The following is a 15,717-nucleotide window of genomic DNA, read 5'->3' as shown; positions in this document are numbered from 1 at the left end:
GTAGTTGTTATAAATGACGTTATGTAGAATAGAACTGAGATATCTTAATGTAATAAGTTTATTCGCTATAGATCAAAGATCAATCGGGAAATATACTGTTAAATTTAAACCTAGTTATAACTGAAGCTGAGAAAACTGTTCAGGCTGCTAATGACTATTATCGTACATCAGCAACAAGGATAAAACTCCAGTAAACCTATGCCATCAAACACAGCTGTAGATAAAACTGAGATAAAACCATTTTAATCAAAACTACTGTGCTTGAAAGAACACATTTTACTGTTGGTTTCACGCCGATATAAGATAAATAATGTAAAGTTCGTATTACGATGATTTAAAGGAGAATTGCGAATGGAACCACGTAATTTTTTTACCCAATAAACATGCCGCCAACGTAATCTGTTAACGAAAAAAAATAGTTCACATTCACAACGAGACATATTCAATTCATATTTCCACCTAAAAACACGTTGTATAAGGAAAAATAACCTTGTCTCATAGAAGTCAAGTATCTAGATATTCGTTTATGCTAACTAGAAGCAAGAGAATTTGCTCAAAATTACGTTATGGCTAAACAAACTCGTATTCGCCATCAGCTGATTTCAAACCACAACATTGGCTCCTCCACGGAATACTGGCATAGATTTGCCGTAGTATTTTATAATACAATAATATGAGAATACATACAATATTATTGTATGTATAACTTTTTAAAGGATTTATGGAAAAGGTGCATAATTAATAAAATAACACCATGCAGCAGCAGAGAAGAACGAACATGAAAGGACATCCCCTGACAACGTAGAGCGTAGTTATAAAGGCTGCCTTAATTTGTATCATATTTATGTATAAAAATAAAAATACCCTATACGTAATATATTTTCATACACATTTTAAACATAAAAGCATAAGCATTTAAAAGATCGACACATCGATTGCTAAATTTGCACTTTTTTTTTTTTTTTTTTTTTTTTTTTTTTTTTTTTTTTTTTTTTTTATTGGTATTTTTGGAAGAGTGGCAGACGGCGGCTTACAAGAATGAACATGAAAAAACATCGTATTTGATATCGTAAAGGGCAGTTTCAAAAGCTGCCTTTTTATCATATTTCTGCACAGAAATAAAAATACCCTATACGTAATACATTTTCATACACATTTTCAACATAAAAGCATGAACATTTATAAATCGACACATCCATAGCTAAATTTGCACTTATGTAACTCGATATTTTCAGCATAACCTTTATGGTCTGAACGGCATTTCTACAAATGTATGAACTCGTTAGACAACAGCACTAGCGGCGCTGTTAACTGAAAATTGTGCCGTAAAAATACCTTAAAATGCCTTATTTTTTCAATGAATATTTTTGACGACAGCCATAAAACCGATTCGCCGCTGAGTGATTGCGCCATTAACCACGGGCCGTCTGCACAGTGAAAACCCTGTATTCGCGGACTATGGATTCACAGACTCGCATATTCCTGGATTTCTCTGGAACATATACCCCCATTATTCGCGGAAAATTCTCATGTTCGCGGTATTTTTATATGAGAAATATCCACAAATTCCAGGTTTTTTTTATCAATTTCGTCATAGAATGCACAATTTATGATAAAACCATTAAAAAAACCAGGTATAAATGTTTTTAGTGGGTTTTTCTTGAGTTTTACATAACAAAAAAGGCAGTGTTAAGCGTTTTTTTAGGGGTTTCAACTATTCGTGGGTTCCAGCTATTAGTGGGGGAGTCTGGTAGGCACCCCCGCAAATATGGGGGGAACACTGTATATTTGGATACTGTGTAGAAAAATAAGAGCTTAATCCTAACACTGCAATCTAGTGTTTTGTAATGTATATAGGCTGGAGTAAAGATTATATCTACATTGAGATAATTTTAGCCTTGTCAATGTATTGATCAATATTTCTTAAAATTTGTTTTCCCTGTTGAGGTTGTTTCATTTGTTGGTACATTTAAACTGGAAAGCTCTAAGCACCAACTCATGTGTATTAAATCGTCTTAGGGCAAGACTAATGGGTTGGTTCGTTCTGGGTTTCATTGTTAATTTCATAGAAAAGATATGTTTTGCAAAAATTTAATAACCTTAAAAGGTATCCCTTATACATAATTCAGTCGTATATCACAGGATTATAAGAAATTTCTTGTAAGAGTAACTGTATTTGAGACTGCATTTATGTTGTGTATTCATTCTTTTTGATTGGTATTAGCCTTAGTGTATTTCAAAATATTATCAATAATAATTTTCAGTGAGATTATTTTTCTCTTTGGCTTTAGAATGCATCAGATAAGTGACATTATATATCAATAAATATTAAAATGAATCGTTATAGTTAATAGTTAATGTTTCATATTAATTTATACTATTTCTCATTCATATCCTCATACGTATATATATTGATAATTTTCTGTTTTGATAGTGTAGCCGTTGTTTGCCCTCAGAGGAGTACACTCTCCTGGTCCCTCCAGGGCTCCATAAGATGGATATAGATATTTTTCTATTATGGCAAAAGATTCTTGCAAAATTATATTGACTAAAACAGCTTTACAGATATGATTTTGAATTGATTCCTTTCATTAAGATTAGTCTAAGACCATTTTCCTTATCCATTAACATTAGTTCAGGTTTTTAGATTAATTGTCCTGTTACTTTCATTGTATAGGGTATTGGATTGCTTGAAAAGTTTACATGTTAAAGTCAATGTTATATCCTTTATATATATTATTATTATATATATATATACAATGTTATATATATATATATATATTTATATATATATATATATATATATATATATATATGTATATTATATGTTTATTTATCTATATATTATATAATATATATATATATATATATATAATTATATATTAGATATATAGATATATCTAATATATTTATTTTATATATATATATATTATATATAAATATATATATATATTATACTATATTGATATATATATATATATATATATAATATATATGTGTGTATATATATATACATATATATATATATATATATATATATATATATATATATATATATATACGTATATATATATACGCATATATATATATATATATATATATATATATATATATATATATATAGATATATATATCTATATAGATATATATATATATATATATATAGTAGAATGCATATATATATATATATATATATATATATAACATATAGATGCGGTATATATATATATATTATATAATATATAGATACATATACATGATATATATATATATATATATATAGATATATATATAGATACATATACATATACATATATATATATATACACATATACACATATATATTATATATATATATATATAGAGACATTAATATATATATATATATATATATATATATATATAGATATATATACATATATATATAAGATATATTATATATATATATAGATATATATATATATATATAATATATATGTTATATATATATATATATATACATATATATATATATATATATGTATATAATATAAATTATTAATATATATTATATATTAATATAAGTATATTATATAATTATATATATATATATATCTATATATATATATATCATATATATATATTCTATATAGTATATTATATAATATATATAATATATATATCATATATATATATATATATTAATACATATATAATATATATATTATATAAATATATATATATATATATATATAATATATTATATCTATATACATATATATATATATAATATATATATATCTATATATATATATATATATATATATATATATTACAGAGCATCTTTAACTTACAGTGCGGAATCCATTCCAGCGCCACACCTTAAGCTGATTTCTGCCCTAAGTCGGTTTTTCACTTTAAATTGAGTTTTTGCACCATTAACTTTATGCACGTTCTTGCCATTGGCACTGTCAACGGTGCTTACTGCATTATAACTTGATGCAACATTAAGTTACAATGCCAAAAAAGCATCATAAGATTGATCACCATAAGTTGGTGGCGCTGTAAGTCGAGGACGCACTGTGTGTATACGTGCATGTTTATATACTATTGCTGATTTTATTTTTTTATTTATGAAGGATGAAGGCATGTCAGAAGCGGAGATTCAGGAGACACTGAGGGAGAAGGTGCGCACATTAGAAGCATATATGGTTGACATTGCACAGACCGTCATCAAGGATTCTGAGCAGAGCACTGGTGATGCAGATGGCAAGACTCCTTCAGCTTTCAGGTACTCCTACAAACATTCTCCTTACTTTCAGTATAAGATTATTTTGCATACTTATACTGTACCCTTTTTTTTTTTTGTAAATATTTGCGATGAAGTCCTGGTATAAATATGAGTTTGGATTGCTAGCAGATTAGCATTTATATTATCTATGCAAGTTTATATCCTTGTATTTCAAAAGATTCTTTTAGAAAATACTTTTATTTTAATTCATTTCAATAATGTAAGACTACTGAATGTGACGTAAGTATGCTTTTACTGTTTTAAGCATAAAATCTGAATCAGACTTCATTTTGATTTTTTCCTCTTGTGACACTATAATATTAAAGAAGTAGGAAAAGAGATAATTCATTATGGAAAATTATCGTTACTGGGAAAATGTATTTCCTTTAGTGCATCATGGAGTGAAAAAAAAGTATTAAGTACTGTTTAATTTGTTTCTTTTCCTGTGGAATTGTAATGGATGTGCTTTAATGCAGGATTTCAATACTGGCTTCAGTTCTGGATGAATTTTCCACAAATATATATGTATGTGGTGTTTTAGTGTTCATATACTACATTGCCAATTGTAGTGTGGTATGGTATTAAATATGGAAAAATAAACTGAGATGTCAAACATTTCATCATTAATAAAATAGTTTTCCAGACAAAGTACTGTTGTTATGTTTGTGATTAGCTTTACTGAAAGTAAAGCCTTCTCACATTCATAATTATAGGCATGTACTTTGTGGTTATTTGTAGTGCTGAAATGAAAATAAAAAAAAAAATAAAAAAAATTGGCAGAAAGACATGTGCCAAAGAATTTGTCATGAGGTCCTCACAAATAAAGGAAGAAACAAGGGTTTCGTGATAGTCTGTTCCATTCAAGATCTATACAAGGAGTAGCTACTTGTTTCCTTTGACTTTTACTTATGGTGTTACGTAATTGATCACTGTGTACTTTATTTAAATATTTTCTTATTTGTGAATACTGATAGAAAAGTCTTTCTATTGCTAGTGTAGCCCAAGAAAGCATAAAGTAGGATGACCATTCATAAGTGATTTGAGTTCAGTCAGTTTAAGGAATAATGATCCCTGTTAAAAGGCTGAAGAATATAGAAAACTGAGGAATCAGAAGACATAAGTAAGTCTTAGAGCTGAATGAAAACAAACAAAATCTTGATGTGATGAAATTATGAGGCTTAAAAGCTAGGTGCTGTGTACATATCACTTGAAACAGACAGTAGACTTGCATCACTAAAGCAGTTGGCCAATAATTCCTGTTGAGAGGTAATATATGAGTGCGATGTTAGAGTATGAAAGTATAAAATTTAAAAAGTCATGCAAATAAGATGGGAGTTTACCTGATGACATGTTGGAAACCAATTGTATCTGTTCTCATGTACTGACATGGTTCCAAAGACCCTTCTCTCTCTCTCTCTCTCTCTCTCACTTCTTCTTCTTCCTCTTCTTCTTCTTTTTCTCAAACTGAAAATGAAGGATTCCATATACAAATTGTAAATTTGTTTGAAAAGTTTCTCCAATTAATTTGTTTTCACAATAGTAGTAGTAGTAGTAGTTGATTATGCCTGTGTACATGAAATGTTTCTACTACCCTTATCTGACATGGAATAAGATGCTAAACTTCATTTGACCAAAACCCTATTGGTATGTAGATGTGAATTATTATTGTAGGCCAAGGGTGCTGCATCAATTCCCTCAGAAAGGGAATGTGTTGAACACTACAGATTCAACTACTCATTTCCACATTCTTATATTTGAATGAATTTTTTTATCTCTTAGGCATTTTAATATTGTTCACCTGTCTAATTCGTTTTTGTTTTTAAACATAGGTGTTTGGATTTATAGCACTGCTTTCGTAAAATTTGTTGCACTGAATATGTATGATGCTTGTCTTCAAACCATTCATAGTCTAGAAAAACTGGGTTATTAAAAAATCTTGTTTCTTACGAAAAGAAGCCTAAATTATTAGAGTTTTATCTTCTCAAAGTTTTGTAAATGGAATCAAAGTTAATTAATGCATATTGAAGTAAATGTTTGAGTGGCTTAAGAACTACGAAGGCAGAGTTGTAGATTCAGGTGTTTTGTTTATATTGTACTTGTACTTACATTTTACAGCTCCACTCTTATTTGTGAATGACGACCTTACGATCACACTTTCCTATCCTCTTTAAAAAGTACAAAATTGAAGTTTGCAAATAGTAGTTTGGTTTAATGAATGCGCTGACATCAGTCTGGGAAATCTTTCTTCTCTGCTGATTGTATTTTGCTGTCTTTTGCATTGGAAAGTCTGGAGGAAGGGTTGAGGTTAGTACTTTTTTCATTATTTTTTTTTCTTTTAATTTTGATTCTAATACTGTATATGAGTAAAGCAAGGGATACATTTTCAGTTGCCTATCTTGTTTTGTATAGATAGTTTTAGTGACCTAATGGAGAGGCTTGACATATCATAGTTTATAAATATGCTTTATGAGAGAAGCTTAAAACTTCCTATTATCTTTCCTAAAACCGATGGATGACATGTTGCATGTTTTTTTTTCTGTTTTAAAGTATTTTAAGTGTGATTGAAGGACTGTACATAAGAGTAATTTGTACAAATGTGTACAATGAGATAAGTATGCTTATAAGACTTCTGGAATACTGTATATTTTTTGCAGCTACAGCATTAACCACTCTTTAGATTTACTAATAGCAATACAATTAAGTATCGTATTGAAGATTAATTCACGTAGATGAAAATTACATATTATTTACTTTAAGAAATTATTAATTTTTACTGTATTACTCTATAGGCTCATTTTTTACATTTTCTAAATAAAATTACTGTAAAAATCTTAATTCTATTGGGTTCTTAAAGAAATTCACATAAGCCTAACTAAATTGCATGCAAAATGGTGCATTAGAATGATAGAGCGTGATTTGTGTACAAAGAAATTTAGATGTGAACAGAATAAAATGAACTGTCTTGTAAATCTTGAAAACTTTCCTTCCAGTTTCCAGCAGCGTGTACATTCTTGTCTTTATTTGTATCTTTTATCTGAATATTAAATTCCCATAATATTATATTATTTGGTAATACAGTTGTAGTTTTTCTCACTATTTTGAAATACAGTACGTATGTGGCATATTAACCACTATTATATCATTTGGTAATACAGTTGTAGTTTTTTCACTATTTTGAAATACAGTACGTATGTGCCATATTAACCACTTTTTTTTTATCATGAAAGCTTCAAGATATCTTCGCAGCTCTCCAAAAAGTTATGGAAAACTATGAAGTTATTGTAAGAGCACAAAAAGCTCATCATATTCGTCGATATCAATATTTATATCATGTTTATCCATAAAGAATTTATTTTTGTTGTAAAACCTGTAGCCTACTCATCCGTTGAAAGGAGTCTTGGGTACCACTTGGTTTCAATTTAGAATAGGTTTTAGAAGAATGTATAACCCATATAGCATTTGTGCAAAATAATGTAATATAACAGACATACCTGATACAAACTGGAACTTTAAGTTAAAAATGTAAAGTTTGTTGAAACAAATACATGACCAAACACCTGAAACTGATGATAAGTACAGTGCACAGATTATGTTGCAGAAAATCATCATCTTTTGAAAATTATTGTTGCAGTATCAGAGAACCAAATTAGTTCAAGCATTGCTGAAGTATGCATTTATTAAACAATTTTTTGAATGGGCATACATGGAAAATAGGTAAATTTTAGTCTTTGAATGTTACAGTAATTATTGTGTAACTTTTACATTCACTTTCATTTCTAGCCAGATGTTTTATTAAGTGATTTTTAAAAGTCCTGTCATCCCTTGGTGAATTTTGTAGCTATTGAGTACATATTGTTAATGAAAGATGACATGGGTAATTTATTCTTTTGAATTCAGATGAAGAGCGACTAAGAAAAAATTAATTTTATTGAAGATTTAAAGCTATATTTATGAATCAGCTTTTAGAGATTGATTATAGTGTTCTCCATTCCACATTTAGATTAGTTTATTACAATTTCTTTGTGTTATTTAGTACAAAAAGTAAATATTCAGAAATACACTTCCACCAAAAAAAATGAATTACAGTAAATTCACTTTTGTCACTCATATCAAAAGAGCATATGTACATTGTACTATGGAAGAATATTGTCATGAATGTTATTTGAGCAATTCTATGAAACAGATACAGTCATACCCCTACATACGAAAGTCCCTACGTATGAAAAATCCAGCTTACGAAGGCAAAGATGAAGATTATATTGCTTCTGTGCACGAAAATAATTCAGGTTGCAAAAAGGGTGTACTGTAAAGTCCGAGATTCGCCTGGGCCGCCGAGAACAATTTTAAAACTCGCGCGCTGCCAACTCAGTAGACTCGCCACCATCCTCCCGCTCTCCCATTGGTTCCTGATGCTAGTTACCGCCATAAGATCCTGCTCTCCTATTGGTCAGCATCCATCCCATCATGCATCTACGTAAGGGAGTTCCTCGACCGTTTCGTTTCAGCAGTGTTATCGTACACACATGGAATTCGTTTGTTCACGTAGATTTCGTTCATTAACGTAAATTCGTGTTAATGATTTCGCTTTCGTTGTACTGTAAGTTACTTTATCGTGTTGTGTGTGAACTTAATTACTTAAGTTATTAGCCATGGATCCCAAGAATGTTGCTGAAGTTCACAGAAAGAAGAGGATGCTTTCTGTGGAGACGAAGATGGAGATAATCAAGAAGTGTTAATGTTTTCTGCCATTTGTTAATGTGTTTTGTAAAGTTTAGTGTTAATCTTTTCTGCCATTTTTTAATGTGTTTCATTAAGTTAAGTGTTCATGTTTTCTGCCATTTGTCCTCCTCCTCTGTCGCCACTTTCGGACATCGCCTCACTCAAAAGGTAAGGTTCCACATTTTACTACATGCATACGTACATGTACATACAGTATTTCTTGTACCCTGTACACGAATACACTTTATTTATGGGTACAGTATTGAATGGTCCAAATTGTTGTATTTCATTTATTGGTCAATTTAGCTTTATTATAAGATTTACTGTGGTGTTTTTGTAGGGCTTGGAATGAATTAGACAATTTACATCTAAAACGTATTTCTGGATACGAAAAAATCAGGTTACAAAGGCCGCTTCAGAACAGATTAATTTCGTAACCTGAGCCACTACTGTAAATGGGAAAATATTTTTTTATCTAAGAGTAATATTATGTGATAATACGTACAAGATGGGTTGGAGAGAATGTTTTTAAAAATATCTCTTTAAAAGAGTTTTTTGCATAGTTGACACTGTTTGTAGCAGAGAGAACTCAACCATGTGTTGTTGCCCTCGTATTTGTTCTGCTATTACATAAAATGAAACTGCGGTAGTTTGCTTTTTCATATATAACAAGAACGGGAAATAACTTTAGTAAAACTTTGATTTTTTAGTAAAACTTTAATTTTTTTTTATTTCTAAAGAGAGAGAGTGTGTAGGTGTGGGGGTGTGTGTCTCTGTCTGTGTGTCTGTGCATCTGTGTACAGTATATGCATTATTCCTCAAATTCTAAATTTTGGAGATATAATGGAAACATTTTTGTTTCCAAGTTTCATTAAAAGAATCCAACACCATTTTACACTAAGTTCATGAGAGGTTAATGTTTGGGTTCAGTAATTAGAAAAGTACATTAAAAAAACATATACGTATCCAGATACTGTGCAAGAAAATGATTGTTCTTGATTGTATAATAAAATATCTTATTGTACAAAATTCTGTGACAGATTAATGAAACTTCAATTTCTATAGAAATTGTAGTGGAGTTTATTAATGTACTGTACATAGATTTAGTGTTGTGGTTCATGGGAAGAAAAATTCTTGGTGCAGTAAAGCTTATAAATAGATAGATGTCAAAGTTTTATTTAAAAAGTGTCATAATAAGAGATAACTTAACCTGTCAGGAATTGTGTATTTTGGATAAGTAATGCTAATTTTGGGTAGTTAGTTTCATGTATCTAGTGATTTTTTATTTATATGCTTAACAGTTTTACAGATTTACATTATTGTCTAATTTTTTTTATGGCACATTGACTTACAGCAGTTATTATGTAGGCACCTTTTGAGAGCTTTTTGACTATCATGAAATATTTTTAAATTTTGCTTATATTAAATTGTTTTTGGTTGATTATTGCAAATAGTTGTTGGGAGAATACTACATAATTTTACATCAAACATTTGACCCAATTTAGTTCAGTCCAAACTTTTAATGTCCTAATAACTGGAGAACTGTTTTACTACTGAGATCCAGGAACTATTGAAGAAGACATTCAGGTCAAGGTACTGACACTGCTCACTGGTGTTGTTAATATATTGTACTAAAATATTGTAAAATGATATAGAGAAGTTATGGAATATTCAAAGAAAAACAGGTACAGTTTTCTGGCAGATTATAATGTTGAATGTTTTTGGATTATCAGTTATTGCTTAGATTGCTATACATACGCATATAACATGTTTGCAGATGTTTACTTTTGTTCTGATTTTGTAGCAGATATTCATCTGCGATGGAACAGCTGTTTGTACTAACTTGCTTTTTAGTTGAAGAAACATCCTGTTGCATAAGGCTGCTCTTTATTCGTATTATCTTTGTTTTCAGTTAGTCAAAAAGGGAACGAAACTCAATAACTGTACAAAATGTGTCATAGGGTTTGCTGCTAAAACAATATGATACTTATAGTACAGTACTATATCTCATTTTTTTTAACGGGATATGCTAAGAGTTTTACTAACGAAAATGCAAAGAAAATCCATTCTGAGGATCATTACTAATGCATTTTGTAACTGCACCTGTGTTTAGTGTAAGAAGGGTTAAGTTTTGGTTTGCAAGAACGTTATATAGAGTCATCCTTGAATACAGTAAGTTCCATGTATTTTTACGTGACATTCAACAAATTATTTGTTATTTTAGTACATACTCCTTTTTCATTCCATTTTGTCAGATGTTCCAGAAAAGTTTTGGGCTACACTAACTAGTTGAAAGAGAATACATATAGTTTATGCAAAATTTTATAGTCATTGAAGTCATAATTACATTTGATGCTGATATCTATAACAGAATGAGATCTTGTTCATATATCTTTCTCTCCAAACTCTGAAGCATGATTTTTTTCTAAATAGTAAGTACTTTGTTGTATGTACATTTTGTCATTTTGACCCCTTTCACAGATCTCACATAAATTCATTGTTTAAAAGCATTTACCAGTTCCTCCTGTTCTGAAGAGTGGTAACCACTTCCAGTCCTCAAAGTTATATACTTATTTGCTTAACATTTATTGCTAATAAATTATACAGAGTATTAACTACGTCTCACATTTGCAAAAACAGTACTGTCTTTATTTTTTATTATTGCTATGGATTTCACTAGGCATAATTTGCTGATAACTCCTTTCCTGTATTATAAATGTACATCCTCTCTGCCAGTCTATGAATAATCTATTTTTTACCTGTGATATGTATTAAGGTGTTTCTACAAAATTTAAATGTAATTGCTTTATGATTAAGTAAACAAGAGACAGCCTTGAACTATCTTCATATGTTTAGAATCATACCCATTCATCGCTGTGGCTGTCTTGGATAAAAGTTCGAAGATCTAAGAGCACATCACAAGTACCTATTAATTCCATGTGTGCATATTGGCTATCAGTAATTAAATGTCAAGAATAAAGGTACTTACTTACTGTATTGGTTGAATATCAATATTTCAGAGGGACTAGAAAGCACTAGAAGGACTTTGACTGTCCTGTAATTAATGTACTAAGTATATTCTGGCATATATTTAAGATATGTGCCTTAATGGGAAAATGTTTTTAAGGTTGTCTTGAGCTGCCTTGGATGTCTGTCATTTTACTGTTTTCAAAACAAAAAGGAAGTTTGCTGAGAAGTGAGAAGTCAGTATGTTGGGCATTAGGAAGGGGAACACTTTGCTCCTAAAATGCTCAGTAAAAGTTAGCCGAGCTTTTTTCTTATCACCTTTCATTGATAGGAAATAAAGTATAAAGGATGTAGCTAACTACTTTGTGTGAGTCTTGTTCCAGTGAAGTATTTAAATTTTGTTCTCTTGGAGTAATGCTGAATTACTTCTAATTTGGTGGTAAACTCTTTCTGAAATATTTTTAAAGGAAAATTAGAGCCAGATACCATAGCAAGTAGGAGATTTAATTCATGAGTACAGATGTGTTCTTGGCTTCTTATTTTGCACAGTTGCTACTTTTTTGTGTGTGGACGGGAAAAGATTTTCATTAACATATTTTAAAATTGGAATAGACCATTCTGTAGTACTTTATATTTAGACTGTGCCTCTTTAGATTACTATTTTGAGTATTGTGTGCGTTATATAGGTGATTTATGCTGAATTTGTATTATTTTCATAAACTTTATGGAAGCTTATGTTGTACAAGAATATGACTGAGTCTAATGGGGTAAGTTATATGGATGTTGGTATGGGACTTACCAGGAATGCCTCTTGTAATTATTAACAAACAATCTTGATTTAATGTGCTATGCTGTTCTGGAACCCAGTGCTACCCTTTATGTCCCCTACCCTCCTGATCCCCTGCCTACCCCACCCCCAGCCAGGGCAGACAAACAGGTTTGTAGGAGGAGGGTGGATGTGTCATGTTCCCCCCTACCATCCTGCCAATTCCCTACCTACTCTGCCCCCCACCCAGAGCGGAAAAACAAGAAAGATCCACTCATATCTTATTATTATAGATAATTCTTTTTAGTTTCTGTAATTATCTATGAGTGCTTTATGGTGATTATTTTTTTTATAGTGAAAAGATTTTGTTACAAATCCAAGAATTTAGTCTTTCCCCTTAATTTTTTAGAGCCAGTTTTAAGAACTCTTCAAGTTCTTCATTGGTTGAGCAACTACAGTTAAAATTTTTTTTTTTTATACTCTGCAGGAAGTATCTTTGTTGTTTATACCTTTACAATAAGATGAATAGTTTTTCTTGGTTATAAAGACAAAAGATATATATATTTTATAAGAATCAGAGAGGTAATGTTAGAATCAAGCGGTCCATAGGTGCTTTACTATTTTTATGGGAAAGGTTTTATTATCTTTGACTTAATTCTATCAGACATTCCTTGTGCCAATTTTTCCTGTTAATTGTTTTAAGATTTTTCACTCATTGTGTTGACAATGCATAATACAGTTCATACTGTATGGGACATCCAAGACCATTATAATAATGATTGTTTTAATAGTTTAGAATCTGATTACATACAGCAAATCAAAGACCACTGTGATGTAGGAAAATAATTGCAATCCAATTTGATGGCTTGAAAGAAACCACACAAATTGGCAGATAGTAATTTTTTTATCTTAATCTCAATTTGTCCCTTTTTCAGGGATTGATTTAGGACTTTTAATTTTGAATAGAAGTTTTTCAAGTGCTTCAGAAAGGTTTTACCCTTATATTGAATATTCATAAATATGCTCTGGTAAAATTACATGATAAGACAAAGCTATTAACCTACTTTAAAAAAGTCTCTGTAGAATGGAGAAGTTGATTGTAGTCATGTATTTTAATGTATGTACTTAGAAGTAGTATTCTTTATGTCAACAATAAAACAAGGACTGTATATGAACAGTTCTCACTATTAATGAGTTGAATTTACATTTTCATAGATTATGACATACGTAGCCATGTTATTCGTGTTTGATACACTTGTGGTGTTACAATTTCATGTAATGTTTTTACATTTGTCATTCATATTCTTGTAATTTGGAGTTTTACAGCAAGAGCATTAATCTGTATATGTTGTACAGTATAATTCCTTTTCCACTCCAGAATTGTACGAGATTCAGACCAGGGTATAGCACCAGATTTACCTCAGAGTACTGTGTCTGCTGTACGAACAGCTCTCTCAAATCGTCACATTCAAATTCACGAGCTACAGGTTTGTGTTTTAAGTAAATTCTGTTTATCCTTATTTGCTCTTGAAGTTAATGTTGTCTGGCTTTTTCTAAGAATGCATATTTTATCCATTGGATCCTTGTCTCTAAAAGGCTTAGTTACTTTGAGTGAATTTAACGTGGCAGCATATCTGATTTGTTGTACATATACATTATTTTTGTTCTTTTCAAGAATCCTTTGATTTCATCGTAATGGATATAGGATTTAAGGAATTGATTTGTAATTGGGTACAACTGTTCTTCCCACATTTTACCACAAAGCTGACAGCCTAATCTGTCAGTAAAGTATCCAGTGGCTATGGAATAGTGGTGAATTTGAGCCAGTTTCTTCCAACTTGTCATTTCTGGACTCAGTCTTGGCGTAAAGTTTAGCTGACATCCGCAAAGAACTCTAAACCCTTGTTGGAAATATAAAATTAGTAACAATAGTAAAATGCAAGTTAAAACTGAGAGGATTCTTTTTCTTGGAAATTAGTATTTAATGGATTCTGTACTGTTTCATTGTATGTATATAATGGTACTGAGGTACATACTTTTGTTTTGTTTTTTGTTTATGCGTTATTCTTGTATTATTGAAATGGTGCTTGCATTTGCTCTTAAATGGTGGAAATGAATACTAGATATAGAGAATTCAACTTCCTTGATTGATATTTATTACTATAAACAGGGAGCATTTTAAATATTTATTATTTATAATGTTACAGTATGGTAGTTAAATTTTTGTTGAATAATTTGGCAATAATTATGCTTTACTCTTCTGTCTTTTATTGAGAGTAGCTGAAGTTGACATCATCTAAAGAACAATTGGCTGGTCTTCGTAAACAATATGAAGTTGCAGAGTCAGCGCAGCGATCCCTTGAAGGAACCATTCTTGAACTTCATGATGAAATGGAAGCCCTCGGAAGACAAAAAGAAGAAATAGCCAGAGAAAAAGATAGACTCTGCGAGGATTTGGATGCAGTAACAGCTGAAAAAAGTACTTTAGAAAAGACTAAGCAAACTCTCAAATCCCAGGTGGGCCATTATTGCAGAAACTAGTAGCCCCTCACTTCTCTTAGATAACTTAAAGTATCAAGTAAAGTTCCAGAGTCAAGTACTAATATAGCATGTATCATTTTTAGAATACTCTATGACTGCATATTTAGACATTGGTTTTGCTGAAGTGGTTTTTGATGTTAAAATATTAGCTAGATGATCATGTCAATTATTTGATCCATTACCCTGTAGTTGGAGGCTGCTGAAGAAGAAACAGAGCGGCGAGCCCGTCAGGTAACAGAATTGGAAAAGGAGAAGGCAGCTCTTGGTGAAGAACGCTCCTATCTTAATTCAAAACTGATGAGAGAAAAAGAAGAGGTCCAGAAGCATGTAAATACCATCACAATTCTAAACACAGAGCTCTCCAGTGTTCAACATCAGGTAAAGTGCTTAATTTGCATGGAAAATTATTATTTTAATTTTTTTTTAATACTGTATAGTGTCTTACTTCATTTTG

At 30.5% G+C, this 15,717-nt stretch overlaps 1 protein-coding gene across 6 annotated transcripts in view; it reads left to right on the top strand.

Annotated features, from left to right (window-relative positions):
- LOC135216328 (rootletin-like) overlaps positions 1-15,717 on the top strand; it is a 413,187-nt gene that overhangs the window by 288,871 nt on the left and 108,599 nt on the right. For all 6 annotated transcript variants that reach the window (XR_010314855.1, XM_064251513.1, XM_064251512.1 and 3 more), the window contains 4 exons: positions 4,119-4,270; positions 14,101-14,209; positions 15,003-15,239; positions 15,453-15,641. Coding sequence is in view for 5 of the 6 variants with exons in the window: in XM_064251513.1 (XP_064107583.1) it covers positions 4,119-4,270; positions 14,101-14,209; positions 15,003-15,239; positions 15,453-15,641 (687 nt within the window). In the remaining variant the exon portion in view is untranslated. The remainder of the gene's footprint in view (positions 1-4,118; positions 4,271-14,100; positions 14,210-15,002; positions 15,240-15,452; positions 15,642-15,717) is intronic.

This window comes from Macrobrachium nipponense, chromosome 6 (genome assembly GCF_015104395.2).
Source record: "Macrobrachium nipponense isolate FS-2020 chromosome 6, ASM1510439v2, whole genome shotgun sequence".
In the NCBI taxonomy this organism is placed as follows: domain Eukaryota; kingdom Metazoa; phylum Arthropoda; class Malacostraca; order Decapoda; family Palaemonidae; genus Macrobrachium; species Macrobrachium nipponense.
This window is presented reverse-complemented; position numbering and strand designations above follow the sequence as displayed.